This window comes from Misgurnus anguillicaudatus, chromosome 17 (assembly GCF_027580225.2).
Source record: "Misgurnus anguillicaudatus chromosome 17, ASM2758022v2, whole genome shotgun sequence".
NCBI lineage: Eukaryota > Metazoa > Chordata > Actinopteri > Cypriniformes > Cobitidae > Misgurnus > Misgurnus anguillicaudatus.
In genome coordinates this window covers 14842563-14866869 of record NC_073353.2, presented here as the reverse complement: position 1 = coordinate 14866869, position 24307 = coordinate 14842563, and the positions used below count along the sequence as shown (strand labels likewise).

Here is a 24307-nt window from a genome sequence, read left to right as displayed (position 1 = left end):
ATATAAATAAAAACATGCCATACTCTAAGAATGCTGGGTTGTTATAACCCAAAGTTGGGTCAAATATGGACAAACACAACTGTTTGGTTATAAATAACCCTATGCTGGGTGGTTGTTACCCAACTATGGGTTGAAAAAATGCAAAAAATGTTTTGAGTGTATGTTTTTATCTTAGAAAAACCTGCCTATAGAGTAAAACACCTGAAAATCAATCTCAGTAAGTACAGTTAATACTGCAAATAAATTTCTTACACCTTTATAATTGAGGCATAATTCCTTCAAAGTGAGTCCCAGAAAAACGTTTGATTATCATAAAAAAAAACAATAACAAAACTCCACCCCTAACCCCAACGTCATAGGGGCAGAAGCGAATCGTACAAAAATGTACAAATGTGGTCATACAAATTAATTAGAATTCGCCCCCTCGTAAAATACGTACAAATTGCCATAGCATTGCATTTACACATTCCTGACTTCAGCTTTTGTCCTGTGAGAGAATACAGCAATGTTAAATTGCTAAAATAAATCTATTCTTTTCACCGAATGAACAACGAGCGCCATATTAAAACCTGCCTTCAGGTCTCAATCACATAGTGAAAAGAAAAATGATTCTTCAAGACTATTACCATTAGTTTCAAACGGCAATGGCAGTCATAAAGCCGCCACATTATACGCAGAGACATCTGCAGTTTCTCAGGATCTTCATATCATGAAGTTTAACCACAAAGTAAGAGGCTGCTGTCTTCATTTGAGCCTCCTAACCGAGTTAAGTACTTATGAAACTCTGCGGTAACAAAGTTTCCCTCCTAAAATGAGACTTTATGATGACTCCTTAACCATATATATCCCAAACAAAAGAGCAGTATAGTATACGGTTAGAAATAATAAATGATAAACGGTTTCGCCACCCGTCACCACAGAGGGATGCAAACGAAAACAGAAGGTGTTCATCGCAAAAGCCAGATGCTCTCTCCTCAAACCTTCAGCTTGGAACATCAACTCCAAAATGTGATTGGTGAATAGTGTCTACTGAACGTCTGCTATCCTGTTGTCTGTGTTTTCCATGTGGACAATCATGTTTATTGGTTGTAAAGCTCTTCGCCTGAAGAGTTTGTAACTGCTGATCGTTTTTTTGACACAATACAACCAAACATCCGGAGGATCCTGGTAAAGTCGTTGTCAATGTTCCAGGCAATGTCTCTGGCTTCCCAGGCAGGAGCTGCCATGAACCGAGTGCCATGTTTTTGAGATCAGGTCAGTGCTGGTCTCCCGTAGTGCACCTGGCTGAAAAAGTGACACCGTGGAGCATCTGAGGGCAGGGCTGTTTATTCAGCTGCCCCCGGGAACGGCGCACCTTACCCTCACACACACAAACACATACACAAACACGTGCCCTACTGACCCCTGACAGTCATATAACACCAGTTAGGCTCCCACTGAGAGGGGAATGGTGGGATAAATCCAGGCAGGATTATTTCGTTGAAATTCCAGACTTTTATTGGAAACGGAGAATCAAAGCAAAACATTCATCTCTTTCAAGACACTTAAAGGTGCATTGTGTAACTTTTCGGAGGATCTCTTAATAGAAATGCAATAAAATATACATAACTATATTATCAGTGGTGTATAAAGACCTTACAAAATGAGCCGTTTTATCTATGTACACCACAGGTTTTGCTACATGGATGTCACCGCCATGTTTCTACAGTAACTGCTCTAGAGAGCGTGTTTTGTAACTATGCTGTCTCAGCCGATGACATGTTTGTCCTGTGGCGGCTACCGTATCTTCTCTATGCATTTCTAAAGTAAGGGGTGAGCTGTGAACTGAGCCGTTGGATGCAATTTACAACCTAGATGCCGCTAAAAATCTACACCGTGAACCTTAAGCGGGATTTACACAACAACAATGCACTTAAAATGTTAACTTTTTTACCATTGTTAGACCCCAACATTGTTAAAATGATCACTTATACATGGAACCAGAAAAACAAAACAATTACTAAATACGCTGCATTATCCATGCCAGTCCAGTAGTTGGCGGTGTCATAACAGATGATAACAGTATTGCTTTCAACAACATACTCGCGCTCAAAAATTACCAAAGAGTTTCGATATTTTTCCTATTTAAAACTTGACTCTTCTGTAGTTACATTGTGTAACCGACAGAAAATTAAAAGTTGCGATTTTTTAGGCAGGTATGTCTAGGAACTATATTCTCATTCTGGCGTAATAATCAAAGACTTTGCAGTCGTAACATGGCTGCAGCACACGCAATGATATTACGCAGTTCCCTAAAATAGTCCCCTCTATTGAAAGTTACCAAGGGGACTATTTTCGGGCGCTGCGTAATATCATTGTGCCCGCTGCAGTGAAAGTCACTTTTGAGCGTGATGCTAATGGTCTAATCAGATTCAATGGATTGTGCTAAGCTATGCTAAAAGTGGTACTGCCAGACCCGGAGATCAGCTGAATGGATTCCAAAACGGTAAAAATCAAGATTTTAACTTTAGGGGAGCTGAAAAATGAGCCTATTTTCAAAAAAGTGGAGTGTCCCTTTAAACATGCATGAGTTTCTTTATTTTGTTGAACACAAAAGAGGGTATTTTGATAAATGATAGTAACCACATAGTTGACGGTACCCACTGACTTCCCACTGTTTTTGCCAACTATAATTGCAATACATACAAATTTGGCTACCTGGATGATTCATGCTCACCACTTGACGTTTGGCAATGCAGCCGCTTTTTACAAAAGGCAAGTGAAAATGAGCAGCTGAACTTTTGCTTTTACAAATCTCAGCTCTGAGTGTGTGACATGAATAGGCATCTGTGTGAGAACTGTATGTAAGGTACGTGATGGGAACAACACGCCTTCAAAAGATGAGTCAGGCGGTTAAGTGGTTTCGCACTGAAATAGATCTGTAGATTTTGATTCTCTGCTGATGACTCTCAGGCTGAGAATGCCAAGGTTCGACACCTCTTAAGAATAATACCTCCCGCTCTGAAGCGCGGCCGTGAGAAACGGTGCCAAACGCCCGGCTATTCCAATACCTCCAAGTGAATTCTGTGCGCCGAATGAGTAATGATTGACCACATTTGCTGGCGCAAATGAAACCATCAAAAAATTTCCGCCTGCTTCATTTAATCATTAGCTTAATATTCTCCATCTGCTACCTGCCCGGCACGGTAATGGACGCTGGGGCTGAATGGTGCTAAATGAGGTTTGCGCAGTTGAAGTCACGCTTGCGTGGCAGTCCTGTTATTGGTCCGGCCAGAAGCTTGCGGTTCACAGCTTGTCGGACACCTATGAGCCTACCTGTGGGAGATGCTGGACTCATAAATGGACCATGGTTTTAACACATCAACGTCAATTTACAAACCGATGCCCCCCAAAGGAGGCCATAGAATTTCACTGTGAATCGCGGAAAGAAAACCTGATTTCCTGAATGAGATCGCAAACATCAAAGAATGGAAAATAGACTCATGTAAAAAGGAGAGAAAGACGAGAGAATAGAAAAAAAACCAAAGAAGATAAAGTGTGAAATCTGAGGATGGGGTTAGGAGGTCCAGCTTAGCACAGATGGTGGGTGTTGGTTGCCAGGGCAACATTGAACAGGCAGAACAATAAAAATATGGCTTTATTTTCAGAGCTCTGATCAAATGTAACCTTCTTCCCGCATCACGAGTGCTTTTCTGGCACCTTTAGCTTAGAAACTGACAGCTTGCTGGCTAATCTATAAGATATGAGAAAAATTTACTCACAATTATACAAACTGTTTCCACAGTCTTTTTAAGCTGTCTTCAAGTTCAACAATAGCAGACTTTAAATTCATTCAGATTGCAAATACAGGCTAGGAAGTCACCAAATTAAGGAATACTCCACTTAAATACACAGAAATAACCTTGTGTCATTAATTCACAATGTTGTGCCAAAACCCACGTCTTGCATTTTTGTACTGTGCAATTACAATAAATGGATGTTTTTAAGAGAAGCATAAGCTTTACGGTACTTTCCAAGCAGCATTAAAGTACCATATAAATATTATTAAAGCCGTTCAAAAACGTATAGATGGTTTCAAGCGGCAACAACATAAAGAAACAGCTTTGTGGCTAAAATGTTAGACTTCTGCAAAGCATCAATAACAATTGACAATAGAGTCCTAATAGTTGTTTTTCCGGTATTTTCACGCTGCCAAAAAATGATCTCCCGCAAATTATTGGAAATGTATAATGTTTTTCCATTGAGTTATTGATGAACAAGTGTTTTGGTGGCATGTTAGTACATTTTTTCATAATTTTTTTTTTTTTGGTTGAGTGTGTAAGATACCAAAACCAATGTTATGTCATATTAATCAGTGTCTTGTTCCCTAAAACATAGTCTCACACCCACAGAATGTTGGCTAAACGTCGATGTTTATTGTACACTTTCCTGGAAACCCTGTGGGAATGTCGAAGTCTTTTGATTGGTTGAAATAAACCGGATTTCCAGGAGACGCGAGTGTCGCGATTAGTTTCGGTCCCTGGAAAACAACGCTCTGATGTTCCATTGAGGAAGAGAATCAGTCGTGTTCACGTGAATAATAATGACCGGTAATCATGATCAGCTAAACATTGGATTCTCAAAAATATGCAAAGTTCGTGGCCTAGACTCTCTAAAAGACATCTAAGAGTTTTGCTTGAGGCAGTTAATGGAGTTAGAAAGTTCAGTTCTCCTGAATTGCTTGTAGGTGTTAAAAAGTGAAGAGATATGCTTGAAACAGATATTTAACAGAAACATCTCATTGGTGTGGCTGAAGTGCACAATGTTGTTCTATGGTTAGTAATGTTGTTTATTTAAATGGTATTCGGTTGCGGCTTGTTATTTCAATAACTGACTTGTTGCCAACCGGCTCTTTATTGTGGGGAGTCCGTAACGTGATGCTAGATGAAACAAACTGTGATTGGTTGTTTGACATGTCGGTCAAACAGCTTGTGGGCGGGCTTTGTCCAGAAAAAGCAGTGAAAAACACCAGACTTCAGTATTGAAGGTCTAGCTACGCGAGACTAACTAAAACATAGCATTGTTTTGAAATATGTCTGCAGCTCTTAACAACTTTTTTGGTGGGCTTGAAAATATTTTGACCCAACGGGGTTAATTGTAACGCTGTGTTACAACTAACCCCTCAGCACTTACGATATGAAAACCGCTAACGTTAGCATAATTCTTGCCATTGTTTTAAATTGGTTACACACTAATGATTGCTGGCTTCCAACAAAATAAATGTGCCTGTCTTATCAAAAATTGTATGTCTAATTTACTTTTGTTCATATCTTTAACTCTTTCGCCGCCAGCATTAAAAAAAAAAAAGTTGCCAGCACTTTTCATGATTTTCACAAAAGTTTAATGCCTTTCAGAAAATGTTCTGCTTTAAATATATAAACATACAATATACCAAATGAAAGAACAGACCCTCTGCTTTCAAACAAACAAACAAAAAAAAACGTTTCATCCTACCTTCAGTAGTTCTTTTGTAATCAGCTTTCGAATATGAGTAGGTTTCTGTAAAAACACCACATTTTGAGCAAAAAGCAGAGATTATTCCATTTTTGTGACGGACTTTTCATAGAGATCCCATTCAGAGCGATTTTTAAAACAGCCACGGACATGCAGCCGCTTGCCATAGGGCAATACTTCCGGGTTTAAAAAGTTGCGGAAGGGCGCCGCCTGGTGGATAGTAGCGGTATTGCGGAAAGACAGAAATACTCGTCATTGGCAGGGAAGCGTTTTCTCTTGATTGGCGAGATATCTCGTCAATGGCAGCGAAAGAGTTAATATTGATTGAATAAGGTCACGTCAAAGATTGAATGAATACAGTGTGCATACCTGTCTATTATAGACAGATATATAAACAATATCCACTTCAATTATATAGACAAATTAGTATTGAAATATTTTCCTGCAAACTTAATTTTAAGCAGGTGTTACAATTAACCCCCTGCCTGTTACAATTAACCCCACCTATGGGGTAAGTTATAACGTTTGCACTTCTGTCATGTTTGGTGTGATTGTCCAAGAATGGTAAGTACTAAAAACAAACTTCAAATGTGCATTTGTAGCAGAGATGTGTGTGTTGCTTGTGTAAACATATGAAGAGCCTCGTTGCAAAACGAGATAACCACCGTTTTGTTAATTGTTCAGAAATCTAGTTTTTGGTTGTGCATTCCACTTACTTTCAAGGCAACTGCAGTTGGTTTGTTTTGATTTAAACCTTCATAACTTAAAAAATACAGCTAACTAGCACCATAAAACAAAATAATAACATGATAACATATAAACATGTTTTGACAAAAATGTAAAAAAATGGATTTATCTCGTTTTGCAACGAAACTCTTCATATAATTAATCAAACTCAAATATTTTTTGAATGATTGAGCCAAAACGAAAAAGCGTTATGTTGTGCCCCACTCTCCCCTATACATTATATAATACACATTTTACACAGTAACGATAGCTCAGTGTTGTTTTTGAGGTAATCAACTTGTTGTTTATTTAGCTTGTTATCAGAAATAAACTACTTTAAACTACTACCGACTATTGTTACTGATTCTTTTGCGGAGATAACCAGAAGTTAGATTTGTTCCACGAAAGCCGTTTGTTTATGTTGTTTCTGCTGAAACCGTCTATAGCATGTTCCTGTAGCTTACTGTACATTCACACAGCCACCGGCGTGAGCGTCAAAAAACGCTCTGGTTGCCCGGCCAACGCTGCTATAGATAAAGTGTAGTCGACGCTCTGATGCTCAAATGCATTTCTTGTCATGCATTTAGCAACCAATAGGTTTCTGCCTTCCAATGGGTTGCCGCTGAACGTTTCCGCCTTTCAATTGGTTGCTGCCGAACCACTCATAGCTCATTACCATAAAGTTGAGCTCTCATTGAAATTAATGACTTCCGGTAACTTTGACGCTCACGCCGGTGAACGCACAGTTAGTGATTGAATATTTTGATTGCAACGCAATGGTCAAGGGTTTGAGCCTAGGGAACGAACATTTTCACACAATGTGGAGATGTAAAATGTAAAACCTGAATGCACTGTAAGTCACTTTGGATAAAAGTGTCTGCCAAATATAAAAGAACTGTTCATGTAAATCACATGACTGTTTTGTGTGAGTAAGAACTTGGTATTTAAGTTATTTTTCACTGAAAATCTTCACTTGCTAATTTCTGTCACCTGATACACCACCAGTCAACAGTTCAGCATCACTTGACTGAAGCGTTTTTCTTTAAATACCTTAAGGCGTCTGCTTAACTGTCTGCAATTAGTTTTGTAGACAAAAACACAACTATGCTAAATTAGCTCAAAACATCTTTTTGAAGTAGGGAACTCCAACAATATTGTTTAAAAGTATCTCATGGTGAGCCATCGAGAAGCTTCTTGATAAAATGACAAAAATACATTATTTTTTGACATGGAAACATATGATTATAAACAATGAGTAGGAGAAACCAAACTTTGAATCTGGCCTAACTGATTTAACTCAAGAACTGGATCTGTAAAAAATATCCCTCAAAAAAATGCATCGCTCATAAATCTTTAATAAACTCTCAGTAACAAATCAAGCAGAGCTAGTGCAGCTATCAAGATTTTAATAATGACTTCATTTCAGTCTGTTCTTCACACAAAGCTATCCTATTCTTTTAGAAGACTTGTAATATAGCACAACCCGTCGTATGAACCAGTTATGGTGCTTTTGCCTGTTTTTGTCTCAAGTCCACATTAATCCCAACAGTGTGGGGAAAATTTATAAACAATAAGCACATTCTTCAAAATGCCCCCTTTTGTGTTCACAGTAGAAAATGTCACACAGGTTTATAATGACCTGAGGGTACGTATCCATTTGTGGTTGAACTATTCTTCCACCCTACAAACCGCTTTATGAAGCAGAACGAACAATGTTACCATTGACACTGGTCTGAAGAGGTCTGAGAAAGCTCACCAGCAGAAAATCCAAAGCGAGTGGAATTGGGAGGGGTGCGGGTGGGAGTCCTTGGGGAGAAACGGGAAATGAGGGGGTTCTTGAGAAAGGACTGGGTTAGTATTAGTCAGACAGTGAAGGATGGGGTTAGCAAGAATGAGTATGATTGATCTGTGCACCAAAGCAAAGCAAGTACTTCCAATAATGTTCCTCTCGGCCAGAGTTCATCGAAACGGGCCACCATCTGTGCATTCATCAACTAATTATCACTAAAACTGTCCAATGAAAGCCTCAACAGAACCAAACACAACTTTGACTCGCCCTGTTAATCCAATAATCTGGAGGCAGGTGGTAAACGGACCTTCTGATTGGCTGACCCCGCGTTGAGCACACTGGGTAATAAGTGGGTGTATCAATGCACTAATGGTTATAATTAGACACATACACATAGAGGAGATGTCGGGTCGGTTGACCAGGACAAACTTCAGCCAACTGCATGACCTCAGCACAGAGTTTGTAAGCCAGGAGTTACGTTTTTGACTCGGCACTGAAAAATATGTACTTCCCTAATGGATCTGGAGAACGGGTAAGGAGTGATATTTTGAATCGAATTGGCTTTGAAAGTAGACCCTGAGGGCCTTGATACTAAAATCTGTATTGATAACTCATGCTGAAGGTCTGAAATCTTGCTTCACAGCAGTAATAATGCTGCAAGGAAAGTGATGAATACTTGAAAAGTGTTTCAAGGTTTTATTCCAATTCAGTTGATGCAAATGACACACCAACACTTTCAAAGTTTATCCCATTTTGATTTTTTTATCTGGCACAAACGCTAGGATCTGTGATCACTTATCCGTTGACTGTGATTGTTTATCCCAACAAGTCTACATGTGCCAAACATATACGCCGTGACCCTCAGACTAACACCAGCGCTGTTTATACAGATCGAGGAACGCAAACAGGCTGCAGATTTTACGAGCCAACATTCACGCCTGTGCGCTTGTAGCTTCGGTGTTTGTTTGCGTTGGTCGCAACGGTCGATCAGGCTCAGCAAACACGGAGAGACAGAACGAGAGCCGCGGAGGCAGCTGTAACTTTAAGCAGGTCTAGAAATGTGCTGTAACCCGTGCGATCGGGTTACAGAGTTGCGACCGCATGGCCGTCTCCCCGGAGAGGATCAGGTGAATTCCCAGGATAGGAGCGTCTCAAAAGGCAGACACTCCAGATTTAATTATATGCCTTAAAGAGGATTATTTAGCTCCGCATGAGAGACAGACAGATGACTACCTGCTCTTTATTCTCACATAACCAGGGTCATTCTGGCCAAGTACTGCCCATTAAGACAAGAAGAGACCGTCTGGTCGTTACTATATATGTGAAGCAACCAACCGCAGTTTGCTTTGTTTTACTGTATGTGCTCCTTGCATGACAATGGAAGTACAGCCCAACTCTGATGCCATCTACCTTGTGATTATTTCATCAGTTTGCTCTCATGAAGGTTGAGCTAATTTAGCCAGATTATCAGATTATTCAGTACAAAATGCACCATTGACTGTGGGCTGACATTATCTGCTGTCTGAGTTACTGGTTCTGTCTTATCCGTCTCTACACCTTCATCCATCCGTCTGTATTTTGTCACAGAGGATGCAGGATTGAGGAGCAGATGCTCTTACCTGGGCAGGGAGGCGTATTGTCGCTCTACGTCCTCATAACGGGGTGCCAATCTGGGGTCAGGGTTTCTCACAGGCATCTGGTGAAGAACAAGAAAAGAGTACAGTGGCAATGAGCAAGAGTTCACACAATACATTAAACAGCACTTAACACATCAACAGTCTCAATACAGACCAATATGTTAAATTATTATTTAATGCCAATAATGCTAATAATGGCAGTCAACTATTAAAACAAAACAACTTCAAATACACAAGTAAGTGTAAATAATGGAAGATATGAAGAGTTTGGTTCCAAAACGCGATAAATGTCATAAAAAACAAAATCTGTATTGAATCAGGTCAGTATTAAAAAAAGTAAATTCTTAATTTTACGCAAAATCCAATATCCGCTTTGTTATTCCGTCATCTTTTTTCCCAAAACACAATAAACTCCAGTCCTCCTTCTCTGCAGAATGCATAAATCCACTCAACCAATCACAGCGCACCATTCCACACGTGGAAAACAAACAATGGCGGCGCGTTGAATACACAGAATCCTAGTTTTCCTAACCTTCTTTGTACTTCGTGATCAACAAACAAACAAAATAATACTTTAAAGGCATTGATAAACCTGTGGTGGTTTTTTGTGACGGGGAAGAAACGTAAGCCGTCAAAATTTAATAATTTACGCGAGAGGCACTTGGGAGACAGAAAAATGCCGGCTGTTGTTTGTTCTCACAGGTGGCATCAAGCTTCTGTCATAACACATTGACTCCAGGGGATCTTATGAAAAACTTTCCATTATTTTACTCGAAGCCAATGAAAATCAAGCAGGACCAAAACATTTTACAGCTGATCGCTGTGAAAAATGCTAAGCAACGATGTCAAGTATAACCGCAGCAATGACAGTGATCTTAATATGACAAAGTAAGTGTTTTGATTAATGACATTAATGTTTATTTTTTTAATCAGTGTGTACAACTAGTCAACTAAATGAATATAAAATGGCAAAGATGAATGCACATTTATATATTGATTTAATAGATTTGTAGCATTTTGAAAAAAAAAAACTTGTCAGGGATTAATCAGTTTTTATAATAAATCTTTGAAAATCAAATAATGGATTTTAATTTTGTATGTTTTTATAACCTTAAGACGCTATGTGAAAGTTTGTAAAAAAATAATGGTTTTCATATTGTAACTTTCTTTGTATAGAAAACACGTTTTTACCCAAATTAGTCAGAATAGATTTATTGCGTTTTGGAGTCTTTATATCATGCCTGTCACAGTAGATTGTTAACACTTGTTGGGACTATTTTCATTAAAACACTTCAAATACTTCAGATATAGTACAGCTATATGTTCAGTCACCACTCAGTCAATATTCAATTCAATTTTACTTTTATAGCACTCTTCAAAAGCACCTTTCCAATAAATACATATTAGTAAAGACAAAAGACTCAAAGGCATAAAAAGAACATTTAGATATAAAAGACGACAAAGAAAATGTGTAAAATACTGTACATGGCACAGAGTTTTCACAGGTCATGGAATTTCTGTAATATGGAATTTTAAAAGGTCTTTTCCAGACATCGAAAGTCACGGAATTCTATATTTTTTAGTCCAAGTCATTGAGACTATCAGGAATTTTTTTGTTGCTTAAAATTTTTGTTTCCATTTATCACTATGTCATCCACTTGTCTCTGCATCCCGGACGAGCCCAGTCTCCTGAAGATGCGTATAAATAGCACGAAGTGTAAAACTCGTGCAATGCATACGCCAAATTCCACTTTGGCGTGCATATGATACGCTAGTCCTTCCCATTCACTTAAACGGTGCATCTTTTTTTGTCGTTTTATTTATTGGTTTCTCAATTTTTTTGCTATTTTTTTACCATTTTCACTTGGGTTTAGGGTTAGAACAACTTTTTGTTATATAAAAATGACATCCTAACCCAAACCCCAACTCTAACCCCAACTCCAAGCGGCCATGGCTTAAATATGGACAAAAACATGGAGAAACCTGTATATTAAATAACCTGCTTAAACAAATCTGAAATCTAACCCTAAACTCAAGCGAAAATGGTTTAAAAAACAGAAAAAAATTGAGAAACCAATAAATAAAATGACAAAAAAAGATGCCCCGTTTAAGTGAATGGGAAGGACTTGCGTATCATATGCACGCCAAAGTGGAATTTGGTGTATGTATTGCAAGAGTTTTACACTTCGTGCTATTTATACGCATCCTCAGGAGACTGGGTAGCCCGGACATAGTTCATGAAAATTCAGCTTTTTAGTCAGTGAAAGTCAGGGAAGAGTCAGGAAATTTGACATTTGACTTACAGTGGGAACCATGATTATTGGAAATGTTTCTCCAAAAGTGAACATTAGTGAAACTAATTGTGAAATAATTGTCTGTGGTGTATAATGTAGATATATGTTACATCTACATGCTCTTATTCTGCCACTAAACCCAAAATTAGATGCTGTAAGGTCTAACAGGATATAATAAACTAGATAAAAAACAAAATAGTATAGATAAAAAACTGATTGTCTGCAAGCAATTTTTAAATGAGTTTTCCACCTAAATTCATGCTATTTCTTGTGTACAACACCAATTCCAGTTAGACAGGATCTTTTATTATGGTTATGACAGATTACTGTAGACCTCATTATTAGATATAACCTAACAACTCAAGCAAGTCACTCAATTGTAATTTCAGGGCAGGACTGATCCGGTCACTCTCACCTTCCCCCTGAAATACCTGCTGTGACCTGTAATCAAACCCATGAAAGACCAGTGTGAGTTTTTCACAAAGGCTGCTTATTGGGGATTTAGTACTGGGAGACATGGGGAGGGGTAGAAACCAGATCCCAGATTATGTTTCTGAAAACAGGATGGAGCCTAACAGTCTTGGACTAAGCCTGACTCAATCCCGAAGATCCAGATTAACTGTGTGCATTACATTAACAAAATGAGCAATCTTTTAAAAGAAGAGCTAAATCTTTCAAATTCAGCATGCAGATTTAAGAGCATCTCCTGTTTCATCTCAGCTTGACTCTTCAAACTAGAACTGCTTACACTGTTATCAAAAATACGGTTTGTTTTGCAGTAAATATCTTAAAATAAATGTAACTGGAAAAGGACTTTTTTTAAAGACTTTATGTTAGCTAGAGGCTTTTATTCTTCTTTGAGCCTAAATCTAACAAAATTTAATGAAAATAATGATTACAATGAGGGGAAAAACATTTGCCAATGGAATACGAAAAAGATGAGTTCCCCGAAACAAAGTCTAATAATCGTACACAATGCATTTGAAGCAAATTCACTTTGTTTTAAAAATGTCGAAACAGAGACAAAAGTCCATTAGTTTATTTCTTATAAAAGTCATTTAAAACCAGCAAATTCATTTTGGAGAGACTTTCTTACATCTAATATTTTTTTTCTTGCCATCTTGTCCCTCTTCACTCAAGAAAGCGAAAAATGACTGGGACTTGGCACTGCGAGAATTGTACCCTGACACATATACGCAACTTAATAAATGATGAATACTGACACATAATCCATGAGAAAATTATTCCAGTAGATTTAGCAGGGGCCTGACAGATGAAGGTTGAGGCCATTATGGAAAACTGGCTTCTTTTCCGAGGGCAATATGTGTGAAATTGTGTCATCTGTTTCAATGAGCTGATTTTAAATACACGGCTTGCTGTGCCGCCACCTCTCTCTCCACTGTCCTCATAATGGCTGCCCTATACTGCCTACATATTAGCCACATTTTTCTCCTCTCCATCTCTGAACACCGAATTGTCTTCAGGGCTTCAATATACGAAATGAAAGGACAGGCGCATATTACCTGGAAAAAAGCCAGTTGAGCAAGAAGCCTGAAAAAAGTCCTCTGTTTCAATCACACGTCTGTGACTTCACTACATGAGATGTGGAAACCTCAACAAGTACACTGTAGTAGAGATTTGGCTCTCTTTGAATCCTGATGAAGTTCAGAGTTAAGATTACCATCTTTACTATGTGCCTGGAGGTTAAAGAAGAGAACTTATCTCCAAAAGTAACAGACATCATTTCTTTTTTGACTTGGCTTCAAAGTATTTGGTATTTGGTATAGAAACCTATTTCATGAGTCCTAACAGAGAGCAATATCTGGCAAGATCTGCTCCAATATAATGACTGCAGTGATTCGCTTCATAATTTGGCTTTGCCCTCCCATTCACACCATGCTGTGTCCACACTCTGCCCTCTTACCATCTGCGCTTCAACTCTGAACAGTAGCTGCCAATCCATGCTGACCAAAAACCATCCAATCAGGAGTAAATGGAAAAACTCTGGGGTAGGAAACAAACACCTCACTATGCTGACAGATATGGTACATAAACGTCTAGCAGAAGTCAGACGAAGACTTCCATCATTTAACTGCGAAGATGATTTGATGTCTGAACAAAAGTCGTACGGCATAGCAGTTAAAGCTGCATGGTCACAGGTGCGATTACAGTAAGAATTGAGCCATCAACACTGTGGCCCTTGATAAGACAATTAACCCCAAGGTTACTATAGTGGGGGACTGTCTGTTAAATAAGTTCAAGGACCCCTCTATTGTGACACTGCTTAGAAATTTTACTGATATGGTTGTGTGGCAATGAATATAAAGAACTTATGACCGTTGACTGGAATCGATCCGGCATATCGACAGCACTCCACCTGGGAAGTGACTTGATTCTTACCGTTTAGAGGACAGGAGATTCAGATAAAATTTAACACTGGATAACAATGCTAGTAACCAAGAAAACATTAAAAACACAAATAAAGTCATTTCATGTAGGCTGAGCTGCTGACAATGGAGCAACTGGGAACTTTATACTGGGTCCTTGGGTGACAAATGGGGCCCATTTTTGGTATAGTTGTTGTAGACCCTGAGGAAGGGGGACCCACCAATACATTAATTTTGTCCCAGACTTTATGAATGCACAATGCAAATGGGTGATTCTCGAAATCAGACTTATGAGGTGTCATGAAATATTTTGATAAAAAGTGAGAGTATTAAAATAAGAAGCATACAGTTACAAACATCTCTCATGTACTATTTTGCACATGATTTCAAATGACATCATACAAACCAATTTTTTTGACTGGATTTGGGTTCTTTTACATGGAAATATTTATAAATAAAAAAATCTAAAAAATCAAAAGCTTCAGTGCATGTTATACTATAAACTTTTACAGTAAAGAAACATGTGGTATATGGTGATCATTGTTAAATGTAGAGACAATAATAAGGAATATAAATGTGTCAAAGAAAAATGTTCTCATCCTCGCAACAATTTTCAATCATTGTTTAAGCCCTCAATAAACTAACATTTTCAAAAAAGATTTGTTGGAAGGGACATAATTGACTGTGACTCAAGATGGCTACCAGGTAAACAGTTCTTATTTTTTCTCTCCAGATAAAAATTTTGTTTGACATAGTACCTAGACAACTTTTTAGTTCTCATTACCGAAACACGAGTTTGTAAATGCATATATTTAATGTAATATGTTGCGGTAATGATATTTTTTAAATGATGATCTAAAAAATGTAAATAATTCTATAGGAAATATTTTTTAAATCCTTTAAAAATAATGATTAAAGTAAGTTCAGACCTTAATCTTATATGTGCAAAAAAAATAGTAATTGGCTTCAAGGGCTTTTTAAAAATGCTGATGCTGGACACGGATTTCATGAGAATGGACGCTGGATTTCATGAGAATCACCCAAATGTAATGTTGTAAAAACAAACTGGTTACATATGCCATATTTTCACATATTTGTGAAACCCCTGAATATCCGAGTAGGTGTGTATAAGTTCATTTGTGTGATCGCGCAGGGGGCTTTAGAGGTCTCCCATTGGAGTGTATATACTCCCTGTGCTCTGAGCCGCAGGTTCATGCATATGTAAAACAGACAGATGAAATCAGATTTTACAGTTCACCAAGGGACTAAGTAAACAAACAAATGAATGCGACGAGGGTAGAGGTGGAGGATAACGGTATGAAAGGGCTGGGTGGGGTCTGCTGACTCACAGCCTCAAACAGACATCACCTTTGGCCTCATTAAAGATGTCCCACTGTATAAATCTACTGATCTGACCGTGCAAACTCTCGTCTGCGACTTTGCCCGAGCCAGTCAGGCTGCAAATGGCACTTGTTAAATGTTAATAAATGAGTTTATTCATAGAAGAATACTCTCTTTCTCTCTCTCCTGACTAAGGTTATGTTGTGTGACCTACAACCTTCTTAGATGCTAATTACATAATAATATATCGATACATTGAACTTGCGCTTCGTAAATATGTGTCAAAATGTGACGTAATGATTGATTTATGAGGAACGCTTATGTGGAATATTAAGGTTCACATCTCTCTCTATGGCTGTGACCTTGCTTGTTTCCCTTACTAAGCAGATGTTAAGCATTTGTTTCTTAGAAAGGTTAAACTATAGCTAATATTACACTGACCAATGTACTGTATTGTACTTTTTATGTGTCAGTGTACAAATTCAAAGCAGTTACTTTGAAACAAAAGTCAGACAAGCAAAATATTTTTAAGCAAAACAATTCACAGAATGCTAAAATGAGCAATAATAAACGTCAACATGCAACATAAATAACAAGTTCAAAATGAAATAAAGCCACTTGTTACTCTGGTGAAATGCATTTCTGGATAACATGCTCAGACAACTTTGTCAACTTAAAACTTTATACTTTCATTAAAATCACTCTCTGACCATCTGGTTCCAAAATAATTGGAAAATAAATCCAAAAACTAAAGACAGTTCTAGGAAAAGGTACAACATCAATTTTGTTGAGATGTCACTTGGTTTAATATTGTAATATCTGCAGGGTTTAAATTGGGCCGGGCCGTCCGGGGCTGAAGACGAAAGAAATCAGCATTTTAGAAAATCATATTTAAAGTAGTCCAAATAAGTCCTTAGCAAGACATATTACTTATAATTAGGGATGCTCCAATTAGGATTTTTGCAGCCGATACCGATTACCAATTTGTTGTCTTCGTGATCGTCCAATACCAAGCTCTTTGATGACTGCAAGCTCTTTGAAGATATGCAAGCTCTTTGATGACTGTAACTGTTAACTGCATTCGTATAAAGTACAACAATTCTTAAGTGAAGAGCAGAGAGTGATTTTATTGAGAGATTAATTATGTTACTGTAGCTTTAAGACGTGAGAGAGATCGCTCTGCTCACGTGCACTGATGACATGCTGCTGTGTGTGCGCACCGCAGGTGACCAACCGGTGGAACCCGTTTAATCTCCTCATCCGTTTACATATATGTACAGTTGATATATATCCAAGGGGTTTTTTCCTCCTAGGACTTTTTTATTCCTCCTGGCTAAAAAAAGTTTTTTCAACCCCGGGGAGTCAGCCGACATTGCCTTAACTTAGCACCCTCTTCTATACGCTACATTATTAATACGCTCGCTTGTAAAGTTTATTCATAGCCGCTGTATTTTGCTACTTATGTTGTTTGTTGATTTTTCTGTATTTTCCCCTGCTTCTATTAATGTAAAGCTGCTTTGATACAATCACCTATTGTGAAAAGCTCTATACAAATAAAATTGAATTGAATTGAGGAAAAAGAAAGTCTAAACGGTCAAAACTTTAAAACGCATGCAAATAATAAACTTTTGGCATGAGGATGCAATTGTCCGCGATACTGTAGATGTGTTGTATACGCTGTTTGATGGGAATGTGAAGACGCGTCGCACTGACCGGTCAAGCGCGTCCTCAGAAAATACAGATATCTCTGTAAGGCTAAGAGAGAAATCCAAATCTGCACGTTGCACATGAGGAACAAATTGTAAAAATGCTTGCGTTACACAAAAAATGTCTCTGATTGCAGCCGCACTCAGGATCCCTATGATGACAAAAGTAAGCAGAAAGATCGGTTCATGAGATCAGCAAATTTAGCGAGCACCGATTGAGTCATTTAATTCCATTATCGGCCGATACTGATCGGTGGCCGATCAATCGGAGCATCCCTACTTTTAATAAATACATTTTTGATATATTTACTGAAGGAAATTTACAAAATGTCTTAATGGAAGATGATCTTTACTTAATATCCTAATGATTTTCTAACAAAAAATATTGATAAATTTGACCCAAACAATGCATTTTTGGCTTTTGCTATAAATATACCCGATCTACTTATGACTGGTTTTGTGGTCAAAATACATTTCCAGAGCCACTTTCAGTCCTCTAACATCTTGTAGCTTCACAACCCTCCTGTGAATTTCTTTCAGGATCCAACAATCAAAAGGAAAAAAACTCTTCGCCTTGGTCCCAACTTAAGACATCAAAATGTGCACAAAGCGTGACAGTAAAAACTCAGCGGACTGTACGAGAATCTGAGCCCTGCTGTACTCCGCCCAGGGTGATGGTGGGCAGCAATAAACACTGTGGTGTCTGAATGACAGAACCGCTGGGTGATGTGTGTGAGGGCTAAGCTTCGTAATGAAGGCCATTGGGACGGCGCGGTGGGGTTCTGTATCCTCTGTCCCGCTCGTCCCTGCTACTTCAGAGCTAATGGCCTACAGAAAGCCATTTCACGGCGTGCCGAGCAGAGGAGAGGAGAGATGAGAGGGGAATTCAGGCGGAAGAGACTGACACGGCCCGTCGTAAGGCGTCCGCTACAACCCTTTGCTCTGTGCACAACCCGTGAGCCATATAGGCACCATTACCTGGACCTCCGGTTGCCCCGATCCACCAGTGCTGAAACTTATTTCGACGTATTCATCCCTGACAAGACCAAAACTGCAGACTTTGAAAGTTAGGAAACGTAAAATGGATTTGTGATCTATTTTCTTTCATAATGTAACAAATTTACGAGTATGAATAAAAATATCTGATTGTAAAAATAAAGCTTTTGAGTTTTGCCTCTGATGTAAAAAGGTCGCAGGTCAAGTCCCCCTTTGAGAGCATTTTAATATAAACCAATGAAAATGCATCTACTATTACAAATCTGTCATCGTTTTGCTATCTATATGTAAAACAAAAGACCCACACAACAGTATAGCATAGATGACAACAGAAAATACAGTGCTGCACTCTTAGAAAAAGGTACGAGTGGTGTCAAGTCCTATTATGCATCATCAAGGTACAAATATGTATACATTTGGTACCAATATGCACCTTTAAGGTACTAATATGCACCTTTTGAAAGGGTACTGACCCAGTGACAGCTTTTGTGCCTTTTTACTGAGAATGGTGGGTATATAGTCTGAAATGCCCTAAGTCTCTGAAAATATGCTGCTATTTTGTGACAGGTCATATTTAATCTAAGACACCCTGTTCCGGCATGCGAAAGAGCGGGGTGATATTAATATCCGAATTGATAAATAGGCTCCATTACCCCATCACACTCAGACACAGTCTGTGACAGGGTAACATAAAAACTCAAGGAAGAAAAAGTTACACTGCAGACAGCTAATAAAATCCAGCACCTTTGCAATTTGTTAAGATCTAGCTTTTCCTCTACAAAACGACAAGCCTTGGTGAAAAATGAAAAATCAACAGTTTCTGCTACTTTTTCAGCTGACTCAAGACTTTCGTTAACCATAAGGACCCAGTGCGCAAGTGCCAGTCATTATTTATGCTCAGACATCTGATCACTTTCTCCAGAGAAAGTGCATTACCGGACACGCCGCTAACCAAAGGGCAATCATTTATTCCTCTGAGCTGGTCAAATAAATTTAGACGCTGAATTTCCAAACATGCACAACTTTCTTCTGGGAGTGAGAGAGGCGTGATGAGAGACGAAGACATGAGCCGGGAGGATGTATCAAGGATATTTCTCAATCTGTGATCGAGCACGAAAGGATGGATCTGGCACAATGATAAATGCATAACAAAAGTATGCGTAAATAGGTTCACTCTGTGGCAACTTGGTAACAGCATCAGGTTACCATTTTTTAACATACTTCGAATTACCTATATCTGACAACAATGTAAATATACATTAAATTACTAAAGTGCATGTGTGTTTTTAAAGCAAAATAAAAAAAGAAAATGCCTCTATAAAAAGCAGTGGTTTAATTATTGCACCTGCAATTTAGAGAATTGTGATTTCTCCCATTTATTATGGTCCTATATTCGTTTTGCATTGCCAGTTTAAGCTTTTGTCATGCAAGTCAGAAACAAACAAATAAAAACACTAAATAGTTAAGTTTAAATAAATTTACCTGCATCTTTTCTTTTTACAGTGTGTAAGATTAATTTGTGCATGGTTTTAACAAAACAAGCAATAAATTGTCTTTACGTTGACAATAAGCTTTATCATTGACAATAAGCTTTATATAACCATACTCCATGTTAGATTTGATCACCAAAAATTGTTTTCTACCCTCTACTTTAGATTTGTTTTGTACCATCTTTCATGCAGACGTGCCCTTTCTACAGGGCATCATTACTTTCCACAACAAGAAAGTAGAGGAGTGAATGTCTTCAGGACACTTAGAAAGTCAAGCAGAGTGATTTATTTAACACTTTTGGGCCATTTTGAAGCTTGAAAGGTAACTATAGGGGTGGATGGTGACTAAGGAGGTAACCATAGTTTATAGGAACCATAAACCCCACAACAACACTTTTTAAAAATTCAGCTTTTGGGTTCGGACCACTGATCTATATAAATGACTGAATTGCGCATAGAACACTTACGGTACATTCACACGGGACAGAATCATTAACGCTTGATGGAAGGCTTGTCTGAAGCATGGCCAACAGCCAATCACAGTGGCCGCTACACATGTTCCGGTCTTCTATAAACGTAACTGGCCGGCTCTGCCTAGGTTATTTGCATAAGGCAATCTGATTGGCTGACGCATGCGTTGCTGCTTGAACAGTTGAGAAATGCTCAATTTCTGCTGCAAGCAACGGCAGTGACGCGGCGCCGACGGTCCACGCATGACGTCACCCATTAAAAGTGAATGGGAAGCGCCAATGCTTACGCCCCGTGAATGTACCGTTAACGTATCAGTGACCATCTTGGTATTCACAACCGGCAGAGGCCGCGCATTGACTTATATACAAAATCTTGATCTAAATTCACCCGATTTACAGCGTATTAGTCACACAAGTTTAGGATATGTGTACCTAAATGAATTGTTAATTCTGATGTTAATTTGCAATGTTTATGTTTTCATCGGGCAGGATAAGGGATTTATAGAAAACGTTAAGGTAAGTGTGTCTGCTGCATTCTGTTAATGACACAGGTGTAAATAAAGTTTTTTGACATTAAGGTACACTGTCACCATTATTTCTCTAAGCAAGTTTAAGTAACTTTTAAAGTAAAGAAAACTTTTGGTGGCTTCACAATTGTGACGTCATGCGCAATCCAGTCATTTAGATAGATCAATGGTTCTGACTAAGCAAATGTCATCTAATGACATGAGAATGAATAAATAATGATAAAGTTTTACATTTTGGGTATACAATTCCTTTAACTCAATCATTCATGAACATGCAACTCATAATAATGACATTTCTTACTCCATGTTATGGCCAAATTAATTTTGCGATATGCATTATGTTTTACATGCAAAGCTAGTACTGTAAGTACATGTAAGGAATGAAATGAATCAGAAGCTTGCAGTTTGTAATAAATGTCCATCATAAAAGGCATAGCTTAAGCAATACTGTGAGCACATCTATACCGTCGGTGTGTAAGCACTCCCATCCACACACACACACTCACTCCAATGCATCCACCAACATCCAATCAGCCATAACCACAGGCCCTCTTCTGACTGTTAATTGAGTTTAGTCAAAGTGCTACCATTGCACAAGTGATGGAAGTTATAGATTAGAAGAACCTCTCACCCGGTCATCGATTCCTCACAGGAGAAACGGCCCAGCGCAGGGCCAGAGACGGCTAATGTGAGCTCAGCATTGCACTGAGGATCTCCGTCATTTAATTAAGAGGAGGAGAAGGTCAAGCGGCCGCTACGGCACTAATGCAGCTTTGAAAATATGCTTAAGACCTGCTTATAAATTACAGGAGAAATGACAGCAAGGTTACACCGCTCACAAAGCCAGATGAAACTTTCAGATGCACTCTGGATGAAACAATGATCACATAATGAGCTGAGATCTTCTCCCGGTTGAAGACGATGATTTTTTAATTTGAAACAGCTGCTTCATTGCTTGAAGTTTTTTTTGCCACTTTTATTGACACTGTATGGGAACATGAGATTGCTTGGGTAGTGAGAAAGTGAGTGGGTTTGGTAATCCCACTCGGCAGGTTGAATTTTAATGCAAATGTCCTTTATATCTGAAGTGCATGGACTTTTGGTTAAGACAAAGGTACTTAAAATCTGTACTAGATCCTCGACAAAGGACGAACCCAACTGTTGGGTTAAATGAACCCAGAAAATGTTTGACTTTAATTTCTGATAACCTTTAGAAGTAATTTTGAGGAAATAAGATCTGATGAGGTGTGTGCCAATAGATCACCCATTACAGGCACAAATTGGGCAAGCCTTTCTCACAATGAAAATCTCTCATCTTTGCAAAATAAAACCCCAGCCCATGTAGAGCAGATGGATGTGTTTTGTAACAGCAGCTGAATCTTGCTCGTGAATACAGTTCTTGTTTTCCAAAACCCAGCGTTGCGAGGTCACAGAGCGTTTAGATTAAGATGATAAAAAGAGCTGGTGACTCGAGCGCCAACCGGCTTTCTGAACAAAAGTAGCCATCCTGTGGCTGTGTCAGCCTGGGTCATCTTCTTTGAAAAGAGCACCTGGCCCTTAAAACAGACAATGTGAAACGCGTACAATCCCGAACACAAAGACTCGAGACTAATTCAAGTAAGCTACTAAATGGTGCGGCATTCCTGTGACACTAAGAGGAATGATAATTTTTGCATTTGACCTTTGGTCCTCCTCGACTCTCTCTCGCCTTCATTCGATCGCAGTGAGCTACGCTCAAACTCGTTTTAAATGTCACGAGGCAAAAGAAGAAAAACAAACTCATTCATTCAAGTCCACTTCTAGTCGGCGCTTTCCTTTACTGCGGTAATTGCTGTGGCTTGTGAAAAGCCATCAGTTTCCAACCCTAATTAGTGAAGGCTCTTAACAAAGTCTCTCCAGCCGTCCCTGAATGCCGTTCCTGCTGGCAGCAACTGTGACGGCCAATAGACTCTTACCCCGCAACAAAAAGATCTATTTGATAGCTTTAATTTTTCATAATTTTCTTTAATGAGGGTGCATTGATTTTAACTAGGACGTGAATGCTGCGAGCAAGAAAGCGGGAGCTAACGCAGTGACTTCTCGCTCTCACTCCGCAAAGAATCCATCAGTTGAGCTGAGCATTGTGCTGCATGTGCACTATTTGATGACTTCAATCTTTACGCTTGAGGTGTACAAACGTGATTGGGCACTTGTCGTTTGCTTGTTATCGTAAAGTTTACTTTTTTCAGTTGTTTGCATGTTCTTGAGAAAATGTTTTATGGGTTATATAGGCCACCTTAAAGGTCCACTGAAGTGCCTCAGAATGTTCAGCACTATTTGATTTGGTGAATCAGTTTAACTGAAACAGGAAGTCAGAATGGAGCTATCGAGAAGACCCTTCCCCTTTTTTTAAATAACCAATAGGGTTTGATTTATGGCACACTCCAGCAAAGACGTACAGTAACAAAATGTAGAGGGTGGGACGCTTCAGCATCTAAATTTGATTGGACAGAAAATTTGATGACAAATTGAAGCATTTGGTGATGTCATAAAAATTCTAGACCTTTATAGCACACGGGCCAAAGTATATGTTTTGAATACTTATACTGAATCTTCTGTATGAGAATTTTGTCAGTGTCTTGGACCATACCAGTTAATATACACTATATTGCCAAATGGGACACCTCTTCAAATCATTGATTTCAGGTTTTCCAATCACTTGCAGTAAAAGGAACTCTTAATGTTTCATCATACCAAGACATTTAAGACAATTTCATGCTCCCAACTTTGTGGGACCAGTGTACAAAGCAAAGTCCATAAAGCCATGGATGAGCGATTTTGATGTGGAGGAACTTGAGTGGCCTTAAACATCTTTGGGATGAATTAGATTGGAGTCTACGAGTGAGGCCTTCTCGTCCAACATCAGTGTCTGACCTTACAGAAGAATGCACTTTTAGAAGAATTCCCAAAAACACACTCCTAAACCTAGTAGAAAGTCTTCCAAGAAGAGTTGAAGCTGTTATAGCTCCAAATGGTGGGCAAACTTCATATTAAACCCAATGAATTAAGATGGGATGTCATTCAGGTTCATGTGCATATAAAGGCAGGTGTCCCAAAACTTTTGGCAATATAGTGTATTTTCTTAAGTCTAATGTATTTATATTAAAAGGAAAAAAATGGATTGTAATTTCATTAGGGCTTTGAGATATACAAAGTAGTAGAAATATAAACATTTTTTTATTTAAGCATTTTTAAGCTTGAAATGCCAAGTCAAGTAACCAATTTCATGTATGAAAATAAGCTTTATTTTTGTTTCATGAAAGAAGAAAATCACATCAGTGCGATTTCTTTTTTGGGCATACATGTAAAGAGGCCGGAGAAGATGTGGATCTCAAAAATCCTTCAAAATCCAACTTTTTATTGGAATGACTGGAAGAACAAATCTATTTCTGGCTCCTCCTCATCCTGGTCT

General features: G+C 38.6%; 1 protein-coding gene across 4 annotated transcripts in view; it reads right to left on the bottom strand.

Moving 5' to 3' along the window:
- pard3bb (par-3 family cell polarity regulator beta b) overlaps positions 1-24307 on the bottom strand; it is a 441444-nt gene that overhangs the window by 5635 nt on the left and 411502 nt on the right. For all 4 annotated transcript variants that reach the window (XM_055215428.2, XM_055215427.2, XM_055215429.2 and 1 more), the window contains one exon: positions 9628-9704. In XM_055215428.2, coding sequence (XP_055071403.2) covers positions 9628-9704 — 77 coding nt within the window. The remainder of the gene's footprint in view (positions 1-9627; positions 9705-24307) is intronic.